Genomic DNA, 18,443 nt, shown 5'->3' on the forward strand with positions numbered 1-18,443 from the left:
CAGCAGTGTTCTTGTGTTTTTGCAGAGAGACCTGACAAACCTCAAATGTAACCATGTTGGAGTTATTTCAGCTCCTTTAGATCCATTTATTCATATTAAATCACAGATAAATCACTTTGTTTTGGCTTCAGACTGATTCATGCGTAAAAACACATAAAACTGGCCAAATAACATGAAAGCATCCCTTCATTTATTTCTGAAATCTTCCAAATGTCTCAGTTCACTTTTTGTTTTATTTGTTTTGTGTTTCCGCCTCTTAAAAACTCTTAAAACTGTTCAACAATCCATAAAAAAAACTCCCTAATAAATGACATCAATTGAATTATAACTTTGATCCCACCAGACTCCATTTTAACAGCAGAGTTCTTGTGTACTTCAGACCTGACAAAACATAAATTCAGACTTTTTCCTCATCAGCATCATGTTGTAGTTATTTCAGCATCCTTTAGATCTGTTTAATCACATTAAATCACAGATAAATGTCTTTATTCTGGCGTTAGAAGGTGGTGAGGCTCACTGAGCTGAGTGCACCTGTCACAGCCAAGACAAGAACGCTGCTGTTACCAGATCAACGACCACTTTGTACCAATCATTTTATGTAATGGATGGGATGGGAAGCTTGACAAAATTAGATAATATTACTAGCAAGTTGTTGTTCTTTTTTTACAGTGTTATGACATTGAATAAAAAGGCGGGAAAGACAAGAAAGTATAGAGGAAGAAAACAAAGTTTTGTCCCAAGTCTTGATAGAAAAAAACCTTTTTGAACTTTGTTAAACAATCATTTGACTTTTTTTCCCTCTGACATGTGGAGAAAAGCTCCGGCTGATGATACGATTTGTGATTTTTTTCCCTTTTTAAACTCCACGGATTACTTTCACCCTCTGAATTAAAGTGACAGCAGGTCTCAGAGCGAGGACGACACTCCGGCAGCAACAGAGCTCTCATTCTCTCTCTCTCTCCGGCAGGATTTTCCCTGCATGCATTGCCCTCACCAGGAGTTGTGGGGATTTCTCTGCATTTGGCCGCGGAGGCCGGCTGTCAACACGCCCCGTCAACAAAGCCCCGTCGCCATGGAGACGCCCAAATATGGGGAAAAAGAAACGCGAGCGGCCGAGGCCAAATTGCATTTTCTTCTCCTCTCGAGTCAATTGGTATGAACAAGGGAGTTAGGTTAAAGGAGTTGATACTTTAAACATGTCATATACACTTAAAGAAAAAGAGCACGGGGCTTTTTTCTTTCCTCGCTGGCATCTGGCTGACAGGACGAGAGCTCCTCTCTCCTCTCACACGTTCTGACTTCCAATACAAGAAAAACATTTAAAGAAATCAACAACGGGGATTGTAGAACGCTCCGTCACAGATGGAAACACCATCAGAGACGTTCCTCCGCCTCCGGTCCACTCAGCTCCACCAGCAGCCTGCACAAGGACCGTTTGTTTACTATGAGGACAGTAACTGACAGTAACTGAGTACATTTACTCAGTTACTGTTCTTAACTTCACATTTCAGGTCCTTGAGACTTTTATTTTCATGCAACTTTCTATTTCACTCGTTTGACAGCTTCATACCTCCCATACACTCAACCCTTGTGTAGTCTTAATATTCTATGCTTAGAATATATAGAATATTAATGACCCACAATTACTGACTCAAGTCCTATTAAAAAGCAGCATAATTGAATTTCAGGGGAACATGCAGAATAATACACATGCTAAATACCTAATAAAATAAATGTAAAACTATAGAATTTCCATTTATTTTTGCAAATATTCATATAAATATGTGTTGATTTCTGTCAGTGTGCGTCCTCCTGCAGCCTCAGTGTCTCTGGCTGCAGACTTCCTGACGGGACGCAGCGACCTGTGGACAAACTGATAAAAACAAACACAAAAAGGTTGTTGCGTGCTTTACGTGTTGTTCTGGGAATGTGTTGTCCATTAGAAACCACCTCCTGTAATTTGGTGAAGTTCCATCTGGAACAAAGGAGATGTTTTTATCAGCCACAGCCTGAGAGTTAACCCCTTCACCCTCCTCCTCTCCTCTCCTCTCTCCTCTTCCTGCTGATATCAGCGTTCAGAGAGGAGTCGGTGGATCTGCAGCGACAGACTTGAGGCCACACACAAATCTCATTTCCCACTTTTCATTGACATGTTAGAAAGTTTATAGATGTTTTTTCTGTGTTTAAATTAAAGCCAGCAGCCGTCGAGCCGACCACTTCAGAAAGATTTACGACGTAGATTTACAACATTAAATCTGAACTGGATTCAGACTGTCAGAGACCTCCAACACGGAGGTCGCCTTCTTTTATTATTATTGTGGTTATTTCTGCTTTTATTTGATAGATGACAGCAGAGACAGACAGGAGACACAAGGACAGCCGACTGGAGTCACCAGGAATCACACTGAGGACTATGGGATGATACGACCTGGACCACCGGACCCTGAGAACCCGCCACCACCAAGAACCCGCCACCACCACCGGACCCCGAGAACCCACCACCAAGAACCCGCCACCACCACCGGACCCCGAGAACCCACCACCAAGAACCTGCCACCACCTAGAGGCCGAGAACCCGCCACCACAAGAGCCCGCCTCAACCAGGAGCCCAAGAGTCCGCCACCACCAAGAACCCGAGAACCTGCCACCACTGAGGACCTGCCACCACCTAGAGCCCTGGAAACCCGCCACCACCGAGAACCCGAGGGCCCACCGCAACCGAGCACCCTGCCCTGCCACTCAGAGCCCGCCGCCACCTAGAACCCACCACCACCTAGAGCCTGAGAACCCGCCACCACCTAGAGCCCGCCTCAACCAGGAGCCCAAGAGTCCGCCACCACGAGAATCCAAGGACCTGCCACCACTGAGGACCCGCCACCACCGAGAGCCAGAGAGCCCGCCGCCATCAAGTGGCTTCTGTTCCCGTCCCCGTTAGTTTTCAGGTAGAGAGTAGGATGTGTCATAAATACAACGTACACCCTGGAGAAATATTTCCTTTATCTGCTAATATCTAGCTATATCTCAAAGACTTATATAAATAAATATGTAAAATATATATTTAAAATTTATTTTTTTTGGATTAATATGTTGGGAAAGATCGTGGTTTGGGTTAAAATGATAGAATGTACAAGAAAAATACAAGAAAAACTAAAGAAAAAGCAATGGGTTTCTCAGGAGAATCAATAATTGGCCTTTAGTTGCTGAAAATTTGATTAGATGAGTTCATAATTTGTTAAATGACATTATGGATTTCCAAACGTTTCCTCCGTGAGTCAGCCAGTTTGTAATCGTTTGTTAATAGTTTTAATTATTCTTGAAGTGACATGTGAAATATGATCCGTCTGTGTGGGCTCCGAGGTGTTCGGCGTCCCGTCTCGTCTCCGAGGTGACTAACGTCTTCCAGAGACAAACCATCTGCAGGATCCTCTTGTCTTGTGGCTGAGGGTGAGTCTGATTATGGCTCATGTGTCTGCTGTGTTTGTGTTGCTTTTAAACGCCATCACCAGACCGCCGTCTGCCAGGGGATTTTCAGCTCGCCTCGACTCCTTCTCTCTTTTACTGTGCGGTCGAGTAATTCGATCCAAGTCTCAGGAACAAGACAAGGACTAATAAGTGGAGGCTGTACAGTAGCACCTACTGTAAGTTTACAGCCTCTCTGCTGTACCACATCCAGATGTTTGGTGAAGTCTGGATAAATATAGACTCTGTCAAGTCCCCGCTACATTCTGTAAACATTTTCCTTACCATAATTTGAATTTTATTATAAACTCACAGTCTAACAAGCCAGTGAAAAAGCAGCCGCGTTCAGCAATAAACAAGAGAGCGGCTACTGAACATGAAGACACAAAGTGCTTTCAGCTCAGCAGGCGTCTGAAAACTGAGTCCACTGTGAGTACGAGCACTCTGTCCGCTCCACAGGACCCATAAAACACAGCAACATGGACTCAAGTACACAAAATACAAGCCCTGATGACACAGAGTGGGTAGAGTGTCTGCAGCTTTGGGGATTTTTTAAGGCATTTAGAAGGGAATTAAAAGGAAAGCATAAAAAAGATATCACTGACGTTTTATTCTTATCTGAGTAAAAGTTAAACATCACGTCTCGGACAACTACAGAAATAAAAACCAAACTCAACAAAATCCTCTTATTCACCAAAAACAAATCTTCCCACAGTATATTACTTTCCAGCAGAGCTGTAAATTGAGAAAAGAATTTGTGTCGATTAATTATTTCACATCTGAACAACATGTGATCTGCAGGAGGAGTTCCACAGGGCTCTATCCTCGATTCTCTACTGTTCAGAATCTACCTGCTCCCTCTGGCTCAAAATTCTTAAATAACACCAACATATCTCACCATATTATTAAAACCATAATCAAATATAAACACAGAGAAAGTCTGTTGAACCAATAACTGCTGGATACAAAGTGCTTTCAGCTCAGCAGGCCAACATCTTTCTGTGTTGAAACCAGATCTGGACCACAGGAGCAAGAACGGGTGATCTAAAAATAAACTGTTAACGCTAAAACTCAATGTACATTATTTGGTCACTTTTATGTCTTTTTTTTTACTCTTATGACTTTTTTTGGTCATTTTTATTGTCTTTTGTTGCTGCTTGCAAATTTACGCGAAAAAATTACAGATCACAAATTAACAATAAAAAAAAAATCACAAGCTTACTAAAAAATAACAATTTCATGAGAAAAAAATCTGAACTTTACGAGAAAAAAAATAACAGTTAGGGAAAAAAACATAAATAAACAAGAAAAAAAACTCACAAATTTACGGAAAAAAAATCTGAAATTTACGGTTTGTGTTGTTTAGATGCAGTCTGCAGCTTGTTTAGATTTGTTTTGGGTGTCACAGCTTCATTCTCACACTCTTTAACCAAACACAGGATCACAACCAAAAAAATAATATCTGAAGGACCCCAACACGTCTGGTACTGGTTCTAAAGGTGAACAAGTGTTCGGGGCTAGACCGTCTGCTGATTCTTTATCTGAAGTTTATCTGAGAACGAGATCAATCAACTTTGAACCTCAACTTTTAAGTCTAAACATCAGGAACTCCTTATAAACTTGGTGGTTGAAAGCTCCAGAAGAGCCTCTTAACAGACTTTGCGATGAGATTATCATCATTAATAATTCTTTGGAACTGTAACAGCAAACTGTATCGTCTCTGTTTTATAAAACTTGAAAGGACAGCGGGACCTCGCTGTCAGATAAATGTCACGCAGTAAAAGTCTTCCCCTCTCCGTCTGCTGCAGTGGAAACACTGTAAAGTGTCGTGGAGCTCAGGAGTGAACGGACTTTATCACTTTCTGCGTCTGTCCACATTTACACAGTTTCCTATGGAGATATGAGGTCAGGCAGAATGATGGGGACTTCTTCTTTAATCGCTTCTGGACCCATCAAACATTCCTCCTCCACATTTTTTAAGAGCTGTCTGACTTTTACAACCTGAAGCCGTGAGTCTGGACTCCGGCAGCAGCAGCAGGTTTCTGTGGCTGCGAGTGGAAAGAAAACGAAGGCGAGGGAGGTCACATTATTAAAAACCGACTCCACTACTGCTTATTATCTTCTGTCAGACTCGGCCTGTGTTTTTCAGGAGGTGTGGACATGGGAGTATTTACGAGCTCTGGTTTTAATAGACTGTTCCTTTTAGACTCAAACAAATGCCTCTCATTATATCCCCACTACAGTAATGGCTGGTGGCAATTCTGTGATCCACAACTGCAGACCATTAACATGTTGGTGTAGGAGTGTTAATCTCTCGCACTTTCAACCACGTTCCCCAAAGTCTGACTGGGACTCAAACCGCTCGACTCCAGCCTCTCAGACGTCAGACTCTCGGGGTAACCTCCTCACCTGGCCTTCAGATCCAGACTGGAGGAGCTGGAGGAGGAGGAGAAGGAGGAGAAGGAGGGGTAAGTAAATAAAAAGTGAGCTCACAACTGGGCAGACGGCAGGATACCTTCGAGCTCCAAGGCCCGGCAACCAGCGAGAGCAGAGAGCAGGCAGGCCCTGTGCCATGTTTGGAATAAGTGAAAGAAAAATTGAAGTCTTTCTGAAGGGACAAGGTTAGAAGAATGGTTTTGGTTTATTTTCCATAATCATGATTTTTGGATTGTGTAAAGGTCTCTTTCTGAGAGATTGGCCCCTCAGTCGCTCTATTAGCCAAGATGTGATGAGAGGATTGGCACCGGAGACATCTCTGAGGCTGGTGGAGGAGTTTCTAGGCCTATAACCTCAATGTTTCAGTACAAGAGGATTATTTAAGGGTTTAGATTAGAATAAAACATCAGATCTCTTTCCTTTTTTTCTTTTAAACTCATCTGAATGCATGAAAATCCCCCAAAAAACTGTCAACTTTTTTCAGGCGGCCTGCTGAGCTGAAAGCACTTTGTCTTCTGCTTTTATTGGTTCAAGATATAATATAACCTTATAATATGGTGATATATTTTGTTGTTATTCATTAATTTGAGCCATGTTAGTACTGAACAGGAGAGGACCGAGGATAGAGCCTTGGGGAACTCCACCTGTCAGTCAGATGTTGGTTATTTTCATAACCATTTTTGGACTGGCACCAGAGTCATCTCTGAGGCTGGTGGAGGAGTTTCTCATCCTTTAATCCCAGTGTTTCAATACAATAACATTATTTAAGGGTTCAGATTAGAATAAAACATCAGTGATGCCTTTTTTTCCTTTTTAAACTCATCTGAATGCATGATAATCCGTTTACAATCCGTTACACCGTTTAAATCAAACCTCATGACCTCTTCCTGCCGTCAGCTTCCCTCTAAAGTTCTGCCTTCAAACTCCATGAGGCCAGTTTGTGTTTGATGATGATACAACAAGAAAACTGGAGATAAGCTCAAATATATTTAGTTTGAAATATATAACTGGATGTTCTCCTCATTAGATTTGGAACCAACATTCACAATTCTTCACTGAAAGTTAAAACAACATCATTTTATAAATCAGATTTTATGTTTTTGTGTGTTTTTTGTGTTTGTTCATCCAGTAAGTGAACAATAATAATCAGGTCATATAGGTGAGGTTGTGCTGAATTAAATGATGCAATCATTTCTTAACTGGTATTTACAGGCAGGCTGATAAGGAGTCAGAAATGGACAAAATTAACCAAAAACACGAAGACATTAACAACTTTTTATCAAGCTCAGTCGCATTACTTTTCATCACCTTTGAAAATTGCCCAGTAGGAATATTTTCATGCACAAGACGGGCAAAAACGAGCATAAAGTATGTATGTGGATGTGGTGAGGTTGTCTGGTTATGCAGGAACTATTTCTTGGGGAAGAACAGCGTATTTATCCGCCAGAACTCCTGTGGTTGTCAGGAAATAGTTCCATTAATGTCTGGATTAAATGATGATTATCTCACTCTGAGAGAGAAAGAAAAGAAAGAAAGGTTTCTCAGAATGTCTCTTTAACTTTGCAGTGTGTTTGTTGCATTTTTTATCTCACAAGAATCTGTCAGAAACATAAATCTGAGTGATTAAAACCAGACTGCAAGGTGAGCTCAAGGATCCTCAGGTGACTTCAGTGTGACTAATGAACCAGAGGTGTTAAAGGCCTGAAAGTCCTCATCAGGATGAAACCTGAAGCAGTCAGTCTGAGGACATGATGGAGACACAACTTCTAGTTTTAACAGCAAATCCAGCAGTTAATCTGAGGGATGAGGAGAAGTTTAACAGGATGAAAAGGAGACACGACGTGTTCTGACCACTGGATTATCAAATACAACAAGTATGAAGTTTTAAATAGTCTTAAAAAGCTGTTTGAGGACTTATAAATGTATTTATTTGTCATTTAAATGATAAAATGACACATGTACTCAGCTTTCAGTGTGACAGCTTCAGGTAGAGTGTTGAGCTTTTGAAAGCAACAAATAATAGACACAAATCATAAAATCAGGTCCAACAGATGAAAACAGTTTGATATATAGAAATCAATTTTTCAATTCAGTGAATAAAACATTGAAAGTGATTCTAAAGGAGGTTAAAACTCACGTAGAATGAGGAAATTTTGGCAAAGGTTCTGGAATAAAAGTTGGGAAAAGAAGAGTAAAACCGTGATAAAACCCAAAAATTGAATAAATTCTGCAAACATCCATACAAAACTCACTTGAAATAGATTCAGCAAAATAAAGACCAATAAAATTAATGTAAAAAAAAAAAATAATAAGGTAAATTTAGCAAAGGCTCTCTGATAAAACTCATGTAAAAAAAAAATCTTTGATAAAATCCATGTAAAATTGGATAAATCCAGCAAGATCTCTACGCTAAAATTGGAGAAATAGGGTAAATTCAGAAAAGTCTCATAATTTAGCAGGAAATTTAGCATATGGTGTCCAATAAAACTCTGGGAGAAGAGGGTAAATTCAACAAAGGTTTTCCAAAATAAAAACTCACATGAAATAGGGTAAAGTCAGCAAACAAAGACCAATAAATATAATGTTATATAGGGTAAATTCAGCAATGGCTCACTTAAAATGAGGTTAATCTCAGTGTGGAAAGTTCTGGAATTGGGTCAGACGTTCCATTTGTGAAACTTTTGTTTGGAGAAGTACTAAATAAATATATTTTTCCTTGTTTAAGTGGTGACGTGGTCAGCAGTGTACTGAAACATGCAGCAGCTTCCTGCAGTGATAAACACTGTTGACTTGCATACTTTCCATCATTTCCCCAGATTGGGTATCTGCTTTTCATCAATGAACTGACTATTTCAATATTGACTGCTATTCATTCTGCAAACACTATTTATGACTGCTGGAACCTGCAGCTAAGAAAATACAAGTTTCTTAAGCTCACAAATCCAGGTGAATCACTCCTACTTCATTCAGCCATTACATCACACTTTCTCAACACAAACTCTAAACAGAAGTGCAGACAAATTAGCAGAAATATGAAGTGTGGTGAAGGGAAAGAGCCATGATACCTTTCTTAATTAGTACCTGAAATCTTCCAAATTTCGAGCCTATATTTTCAAGCACAGCAAGGAAAACTCTCAAAGGTCAGAGCAATTATAGCACAAATGAATAAGAGCAGTGTAGGTATGGCATGGAGTTCAATGGGCCTGGAGTCGGCTGCCGGGTGGCCAGGCTGCTTGGCACGGACGGCGATGACGTGACACGTCAAATAAATGTCCACACACAAACTTCAGTCCACACAAGAAAAATCGACTCGACTTTCACTTAAATAAGTCGACTCTTTAGCTCTCTTTCTCGCTGCTTTTTGGCCTTTCAGAGTGTAAAAGTGTCACAGGTTGTAGCTGTCCGGGGCTGCGGCGCTCAGCAGCCAGAAGGTGGTGAAATCAATATACTTCTGAGGAAACACTGACTTCAAAAAGATTCTAATCCCAACTAAATTGAGTTTGAAAGCTGGGAAAATGTGTAAAAAAAAAAAAGAAAAAGTTAAAAAGAATGAACCTTTTGGGATAAAATTTGACACTTTATGGTGCCATTTTTATTTTCTTCTGATTGTTCCAGTTTTTTCATTTTTCTCTTCATGACAACTACAGAAACTGAAAACAAACTGCAAAACTCACCAAAGACCACCAGTTTATTATTTTCTGGCACAGTTGTAAATGGATACTTCAACATCTAAACATATCTAAAGAAAAACAACAGGAGGAGTCCCACAAGGCTCTATCCTCGGTCCTCTTCTGTTCAATGTCTACATGTTCTTCCTCAAAATAAAGAAAGACCAACAAAGTATCTCACCTTGTCATACAAATTTGATGAAATACAATCTATGAGAAAGTCTGTTGAACAAATAAAAGCTGGAAATTCCCAAATTTCCTCCAGTCGGGATGAACAGAAACATTCGTTTTTGGTTCTAACAATTAATTGTTCTGTGCTTTGAAACATCATTTCCTGTACAACTACAGAACTTTTTTGATCAGAATGTCACTAACATTTCAGACAGAAAAACAACATGTTTCCCCGAACATTATAAGACTTTTGCACAGTATTTATGTCATGACCAGAATAAAAACATGCTGAGACTATTTTTTTGCTGTAAGACAAAAAACAAAGCAGTATAGAACATTTTTAAAAGTTATAACTTGTTTTATTATGTTGCTTCTTTGAACTTTTTGTTAACAAAGCTCCTCACCATTCATGAAATAGATGAGCAGTTTATATATTACCTGTTATGAATTATATGTTAAAAAAGTGTATTTATGGTTTTAGTTGTGTGGTTTTATTTAATTAGTTTTATTTAAATATGATAGTTAAATATTTTTTTCCACTTCTAATGAATATTAAGAATAAAATGTGAATTGTTCTATGACAGAGTGTACTTGTATTATTTTACTGTTTATATTATCATTTTATTAGTGATAAAAAAAACTGTTTAACTGATGATTTATTGCTTTTTTGTTTTGGAAAATACGTCATCCAATAAAAGTAGTAATCGTAAGAGGTACATCAACTAGAACAACCACAGTGTAAAGGTCAGATTAACAGTTCCTGAACACCTTGTTCTTTTATTTTTTATTAAGGCTTTTTATCCAGTCAGCACTTGTACTTTGTGAGTAATGAGCGTTTTGGCCTGTAGGGGTCGCTGTCGGGACCTCAGACGCTCCGTCCCAATAATACTCACCAAACATAACAAATGACTTATTTGTGGAGAGTTCATTAAATGACTCTCAGGCTGCAACAAGTTGCTCTTATAACAATGACTGACTTTATAATTCACTCCTGGCTCTTTTTTCATTTGTTCATTTGTTCAGATGAAGTTGCTGCTGACAGCTGCGGTCAGCGTGTCTGCCGGCCCTCGCCTCGCTTTATTCCCCCAATCAGGCCTGTAGCCTCACGCCCGGCTGACGGCTGCTGTCATCTGAACATGCTAACAGGCCGCCCACACCCTGCAGCCGCCTCTTACCCCAGAAATGGTATAAAAAGTCAGTTAATCAGCTGAATCATGTCATCTGGGCAGCCGGGCAGCCAATGGGGGCCCGGAGCCTCGGCGGGGTCCACCCTTCAGGGAGACGAGTCGCTCCACGTCCAGGAACAACCGCTCACTTTTTCCCCCCGAACTTAAAGCTAACATAATTAGTGAAAGGTTGCGAGGCGGACACATGCCAGGCTCTACCTAGCGGCCCACTCACTGGCTGCTCAGTGGAAAAGCCTCGGTGAGGATCAACACACTTAATGACACCTTGATTCACGCTCGGACACTGGCTGCCCTCTTGAAGCGTTGAGGATGTGATCCCCCTCCCCAGACTATAAACAACAACCTGCCAAGGTCTACCTGGCCCAGCAGAGCACCACCAGCTTAATGACACCTTTATTAGTCATCACACGCCCCTGGTGGCTCTCCCATTCACCTCTGGAAACTTTGGATCACTGCTGACTAACGCTCTGTTTACATACCAGAGAGGGCCGGGGCTGGGGCCAGGGGCCTCTCTGGGGCCGGGGCCAGGGGCTGGGGCTTGGGGGCCAGGGCCCTGGAGCTGCTGCAGGTAGATCCTGTTCACCACCACATGACAGAAACAAACCCAGCTCATCATCTCCTGACGGCTTCTGTCAGATGATCCTCCAGAGACCTGTCACTCATATTCCACGCTGAGGTTTCAGGGCGTGTCCTGTTGCCGGGGGCGACCACCTGGTGACGTGTTCGTCCTGAAACCATTCTCCTTATCCGGGTTCAATATCAGCTCTTTACTGCACATCATCACTCTCTCTCTCTCTCTCTCTCTCTCTCTCTCTCTCTCTCTCTCTCTCTCTCTCTCCACACTTATTTCTGATTACTGTTGGATGAAGGTGAGAAAGTATCTTAAGTCACAGTTTTATTTATATAAAAACATATCTTTAGATAAATGTCAGATAAATGTCTCTTCATCCTTGTGGGTTTTTTTGTTTGTTTTTTTGTGTGATACCTGTTTATTTCAGTACCAAGTCACGTGACACAAACATAATACGTAAATGTAGGTTTCTTTTTTTTTTTTTTTTGTAAATTTTATTTATGCAAAGTTTTGGCACATATATATACACAGACACATACAATACAAGAAAGATAGAAGAAACCCAACAGAAAAAATAAAATAAAAGTAAGCAAACAGATAAAACAGAACAGAAACAACAGACAGACAGCCAGACACTACTTAATCATTAACGTAAAAAGAAAATGTACACAAAAACATGTCGGTCAAACAAAATGTGTTTTAACTGATTCTGTCACCTATCCAAAACAAATATAAGTGGATAAAAGTGGTTAATATATATATATATATATATATATATATATATATATATATATATATATATATATATATGTGACTACCATTTGGAGCAGCAGATGCTCCTTTATTTATTAGTTTTATTTAAATATTTCAACAATTTATTTAAGTGCTTATTAGTATCTATTTCACCTTTTTGTTCAGTACTTAGCTATTTTAATTGTCTGTTACTTTTAACTGTTTGTACAGTTTGTCTCTTCTTTCTGCTTGACTGTTTCTGTTAGTTTTTGGTGAACCCAGAGATCTTTTTGTGGAAAAGTTAGAAAGAGTTTAATTATTAAAATAAAAGAGTTTTTGAAGCAGCTCTAATATGCATCAAAAACTAAATTTTCTTAAAAACAAAAATTATGACCCGTCTTGTGTCAAATCAGAAGCATAACTTTCATTTGTTTGAAACATATTTCCACCCCAGCATGGACTCAGAGGATGTTGGGTCATGTTTCCATGTTGTCGCTCTAATCTGACTCATTTATGAACAAATCCAGGAAACATGCAGCTCAGTAATGAATGTTGGAGGTCACGGCGAGCCAATCAGACGCTTCCTCCCTCCGCCATCAGAGTCCGACTCAGCGTTATTAACTGTGGCGTGTTTGGGGGCATTTCTGTGTTTCGGGTGGAGTTAAAGTTTCAGAATACAAGATTTTCATGTGCAGTCATGTTGTGTTATGAAATAATGTAAAAGGTTTGGCAGAGGATGATATAATTAGCAGTCGTGGAAATGCAACATGTTAAGTTGCCATAATAGCCACAAACAGACGAGTCTCCACGCAGCCACTCGCTCTGCAGCAGCAGCAATCAGCCGGAGGGCGGCCGGCCAACCCCGAACACGTTTACAAGCAATTAAAAAGCCATTTATCATCGTCTTCTTAAAGGTGCCTAACCACAGTCACACAGTCGCCTGGTCTGCGGTGGAGTTTCTAAATCTGCTCTGTGGAGTGGCCCAGTTTTTAATGAAGAGAAAAGTCAGCAGAGCTCTGCTGCTGGAACCAGCTGACAGACAGAAACACTAATGCTGCTCACACTCGGATTATTAACCGTGTTCAGTAACACAAGTCCTCTACATGTTTACACGAGGTTCTGACGAGTCTCCAGAGTCCAGTTAAAGCCTCGAGATGCTCATTATTAGTTTCACTCCAGGAACAGTCCATTCTCTTCAATCTGAGCACAAATAACACGACTTTTACACCTTCAGATTTCATGCAATGCAGACGCCAAAAAAGAAAACTTTGCATGCATACGAAACGTCAATCCTCCCAACGTTTACGTCTGGAGTTAGTGGCGCCATCTAGAGGGGAACATAAGGACTAAACCACATTTCATCACAAGTTGTTGACATATTTCACCCAAAACCACCAACATGAACCTCATGGTGGGGCTAGAGGAAAAGTCAGAGGATCACCAAAGTTACCAAGATTCATCCTCTGGGGAACATGAACCTTTGTACCAAATTTTAGTCCAATCTGTTAAATAGTTGTCAAGATATTTCAGTCTGAATCAAAGTGGAGGGTCGAGAGATGTCCATAGGAAGAAAAGTATAATCATGCTCAGATTCCAGACAAATTTAGTTAAAGTATAAGTTCTCCAAAACCAGAAATACTTACTGAAAGTTAAATTAATTAATCGATCACCATGACATTTTGTGCAGACATATTTCAATGTTTTCCAGTTTATCCTGAGGGGAACATGAAGGACTTAACCACATTTCATCACAAGTTGTCAACATATTTCACCCAAAACCACCAACATGAACCTCATGGTGGCGCTAGAGGAAAAGTCAGAGACTCACCAAAGTCACCAAGATTCATCCTCTGGGGAACATGAACCTTTGTACCAAATTTCACTCCAATCTGTCCGGTGGTTGTTGTAGTTTCACACCTTCAGATTTTGTGCAATGCAGACGCAAAAAAAAAGAAAATTTTGCATGCATACGGTATTCCAATGGTCCCCATGGTTACGTCTGGAGTTAGTGGCGCCCTCTGGTGGCCGTAGTAACCGTGAATGACCCAACAGTCTGAAGAAGTGATCCGTCTCTGAGTGTTTTTGTTCCTAAACTGAACCATTCTTTTCCCACAGTTAAACATCATTATTTTATAATAAGCTTGTCTGTCGTCACTGGACTCCTCTGTGTATATTCAGACAGTTGGGCGGTTAAACCCATATACATCTATGATGGACCAGAACAACAAGCAGTCCCCTTCGAAACAAGACACCACTAATAAAGCTGGAGCTGCGTCAAAATAAAAGCCTCTCAGTAATTTGTGGGTGATGCAGGAAAGCTAAAAGATATCTGAAGAGACTGAAAACTTTAAAATGAACGTTACATAAAATATTTACATTGATTAGCTGTTAGCATGCTAACTGTTAGCCTGTCTGCTGGTGTCCTGGAGGCCGTCAGGTGGAGATCAGTGTTCAGCTGTTCAGACATTAAGTTTTGTCGGATGTGACCAGCTGATGTTCTCCAGGTGATGAAGGGGTGATTGGGTTCAGGAGGGTTTACCCCCTCTACTCCTGCTGCTCCTGCTCCTCCTCCTCCTGCTCCTCCTCCGGTAGCCCTCAGCAGCCTGCAGCGGTTTGTGAACCAAGAGCTCGTTTAGTGTTTTACACACTTGTTTGAGTGACTGTTTCTGGACGGTTTCCGCCCATGGAGGCGACAGCTTCGCCCTGCGCCTGTAACCACAACACCACAACAGCAACATGAGTCACACTCAGGCTGCTAATATGGATTCCTCTCTATATGAGGGCCATAAATGTGATTAAAAACAACACGTTACATGTTGTACTCTTTATTATGGTGTAGACAGGATCTGAAACTGACAATAAAATGTGTCTTGGGGCTGAAATTGCTGCCATGTTGAGATGAAAACCCGAAACATGGAGGTTCATTCTTTGAGCTGCTAAGGTGTCATTGACTGCAAGAAAAGTCTGAAGTTAAATATAAATAGTGGATGAGAACCCTCAAACAGTTATAAACACTGCTCCGGGTCAGGCTGGGATTGTTGTGCTAAACCAGTCCGTGTCCCAGTTTTAAGGTGAACCACAAGTCTTGTTTCCATCAACAAACGTCTCTGCACATTCTGAAGATTCTCAAGAAACAAACAGTTTAAAATGAGGTGTATGAACAGGAACGCACCCTGCTCCATGTTGGTTCTACAACTCTCTAAAGACTTTTGATGGATGCAGAAAAAATGCAGAAAATCAAACAAAACTTAACTGACAGATGGAAGTTTACGTGTAAATGTGGTTGACACAGGTTGTATTTATTTAAACATGCAATCATTTCTGATGAAAAATACAGATTTGGTGCACCATCTGAGCATCCAACAGCCAGATTGTTGGTCGATCAGATGATTAAATCAGGCATTATTTTATCAGATTTCCCCTAAATTAAATGGCATGTGAACAGCACTTTAGCAGCATATAAACCAAAATACGCCCATTGTGTCCCCCGGGAGGTTTTTAAGGACAGTATCAAGCTGAAGGACGCCTGATGGATCTTGTTTGGCTGCCAACTGGTCATTCTTTATAGAATTTCTGTTTTATTTTTGGTGCATTTGAAAAGTTTGTTATTTTTTTAAAAAGCAGCCCCAAAGACAAGAAATTCTCATCAACCAGTTATAGCTTTTTCTTTGATCAATACACCGAAAACCTTTCAAACTTCAAGGTAAAACAATGTAAGAACTGGGGACTCAAAAGAAAAAAATGCAGGCACTCTGGTGAATTGACAAAAGTAAAAAACCCTTTATTATACATGGGTTACATCTAAAAAACACCAACGCGTGTCGGCTTGCGTCTTCCTCAGGGTGTATCACCTTTTGTCAATCCACCAGCGTGCCTGCATTTTCTTCTTTTGAGTTCACTGTTTACCCATTGCAAGAGCACCGGTGTATTTAGGGACACCAGCAGCGCTCCTGTTATTCTGTTTTTAATGTAAGAACTGAGTTGGAAAACAAATATTATTCATGTGTATAGTAAACAGCAGGGGACCCAGTACTCATCCCTGTGGAACACCTTCTTACCTGTTTGTGGACTTGATTTGTAGCGTAGTACTACATGTATTTCTGCTGTTTCTGAGTCTTTTTGTGTGCGCAGTGCAGTGAAACCTGTGCAGGGAGACTTTATGGTTTCAGTGCAGGTGTGGCGGGGTTCGAAGGGCCTCGCACGGCGCTGTTTGCTTCAGTGGGGCCATGTGGGGGAAATGCCCCATTTGTAAAGTGACCATCAGTCATAGTGACAGGCCCGAGATGAGTGCAGGGGCAGCTGAGTGAAGCCAGTCAGCCCGCCGCGAGAAGAGCGAGACACAACCATCTCTGTCTGAGGCTGTGATGGATAAACAAGCCGGGGCTTTGGCCAGCGCTGCCCGCTCACCACTTCAGACCTCACACAGCAACCAAGAAAACACACACAGGCAGACCGACATGCAGCTGGAGACTCACAACTTTATTTAAATTAAGGCAGAAACACCACAAGAGCTGCTCTCAAACGTTTACTGCTAAAACCTTGAATTAGGGGATAAAACACAAACCAACTCACACCTAATTTGATCCTTTTTTGACACATTTTTGTCCACAAAACCAATAAATCAGGTCAACGTTAAGACGTAGAGCACCAGAAGAAATGTTAAAAGTTATTCCAGTTCATCCTGAGGGGAACATGAAGGACTAAACCACATTTCAACACAAGTTGTCAACATATTTCACCCAAAACCACCAACATGAACCTCATGGTGGCGCTAGAGGAAAAGTCAGAGAGTCACCAAAGTTACCAAGATTCATCCTCTGGGGAACATGAACGTTTGTACCAAATTTTACTCCAATCTGTCCAGTAGTTGTTGAGATATTTCAGTCTGGACCGAATGAGAGATGTCTGTAAGAAATAAAGCATAATCATGCTCAGATTCCTGACAAATTTAGTTCAAGTATCAGGTCTCCCAAACCAGAAATACTTCCTGAAAGATGAATGAATTAGTAGATCACCATGACATTTTGTGCAGACATATTTCAATGTTGGAAGTAATTCCAGTTCATCCTGAAGGGAACATGAAGGACTAAACCACATTTCATCACAAGCCATCCAGCACTCCACATATTTCACCCAAAACCACCAACATGAACCTCATGGTGGCGCTAGAGGAAAAGTCACAGAGTCACCAAAGTCAACAAGATTCTTCCTCTGGGGAACATGAACGTTTGTACCAAATTTTAGCCCAATCTGTCCAGTAGTTGTTGAGATATTTCAGTCTGAACCAAAGTGGAGGATAAAGAGACGTCCATAGGAAACTATAGGAGAAAAAGTATAATCACGCTCAGATTAGTAGATTAGTAATAGAATATATTTAGTAAAAGTATAAGGTGTCCAAAACCAGAAATACTTCCTGAAAGTTAAATTAATTAATAGATCAGCAGGACATTTTGTGCAGAGGAGAAAGGTGATTTTACATGTTTTAGTGGCTCCAGTGTCTGATGATTGGACTGTTGACAGACTGGATATGAGAACTTGCTGCTGGTGCAGAAGCCGCTTCAGGTTCATCTGGTTGCTGATTTCCTGTAACTTTCCCTCTGAGAGACGACCAGCTCACCTGCTGAGTCTTTCTTTTTGTTTAAACGCAGAGTTTCCTAACTCTCTGCTGCCAGCTGCACCTGAGCTCCGGATGAACTCATGATTGGATGGGCTGCAGCGTGTGATTGAATCCTGTTAACCTATTTCCTCTGCAGACTCCACCCTCCAACCCTCCAGACCTCCAGACCTCCAGACCGACTCAAGGCTGAAAGTCCACACCGGAGGATTATGGGTCATTACGAGCTGTTCTAGTCAAACGGTTCTCCAAACAAACTGTTAATACGATCAGGTTCTCAGCGCTGCCCACTTCCTGTCTGTGGCTGAAGACGTAAATCTGTGATCACGATCAATCAAACGGCTAAAATATTTCTGTTTGCTTGAACTCTGGTGGGAGATAAAAGAGAAGGAGAACGCTGTTGGAAGAAAGACGTTTAAATACTTCAGCTTGTTTTTTCCCTGGTTCATGTTCCTGAGACAGAAGTTTGCAGGCCGGTCACCTGAAGCACTCTGGGTGATGTATTTAACTCTTTATCGGACAAAAAACAATATTTGGTAACTTCAGCAGACTATTAACCCTGTGGAGTGTCCTGGAGCTCCAAATAATCCAGACTTGTTGCCTCC

The 18,443-nt window shown here is 41.0% G+C and overlaps 1 protein-coding gene across 1 annotated transcript; it reads left to right on the forward strand.

Annotated features, from left to right (window-relative positions):
* Positions 1-1,362: 1,362 nt before the first annotated feature.
* On the forward strand, positions 1,363-18,031 carry LOC131960447 (proline-rich protein 2). The gene is made up of 5 exons (XM_059325675.1): positions 1,363-1,453; positions 2,466-2,930; positions 10,758-10,919; positions 11,404-11,489; positions 17,978-18,031. The coding sequence occupies exons 1-5, from the start codon at positions 1,363-1,365 to the stop codon at positions 18,029-18,031; spliced, it is 858 nt and encodes a 285-aa protein (XP_059181658.1).
* Positions 18,032-18,443: the final 412 nt, after the last annotated feature.

Source organism: Centropristis striata, chromosome 22, assembly GCF_030273125.1.
Source record: "Centropristis striata isolate RG_2023a ecotype Rhode Island chromosome 22, C.striata_1.0, whole genome shotgun sequence".
Lineage (NCBI taxonomy): Eukaryota > Metazoa > Chordata > Actinopteri > Perciformes > Serranidae > Centropristis > Centropristis striata.

What these genes read in the sequence shown, in the direction of transcription:
- LOC131960447 (XM_059325675.1), top strand. Translation starts at nt 1,363, where the DNA reads ATGGAAACACCATCAGAGACGTTCCTCCGCCTCCGGTCCACTCAGCTC. An exon ending in CGCCTCTTACCCCAGAAATG is followed by an intron (nt 10,920 to 11,403) that starts GTATAAAAAGTC and finishes TTTACATACCAG; the next exon opens with AGAGGGCCGGGGCTGGGGCC. An exon ending in GGGCCCTGGAGCTGCTGCAG is followed by an intron (nt 11,490 to 17,977) that starts GTAGATCCTGTT and finishes TTTCCTCTGCAG; the next exon opens with ACTCCACCCTCCAACCCTCC.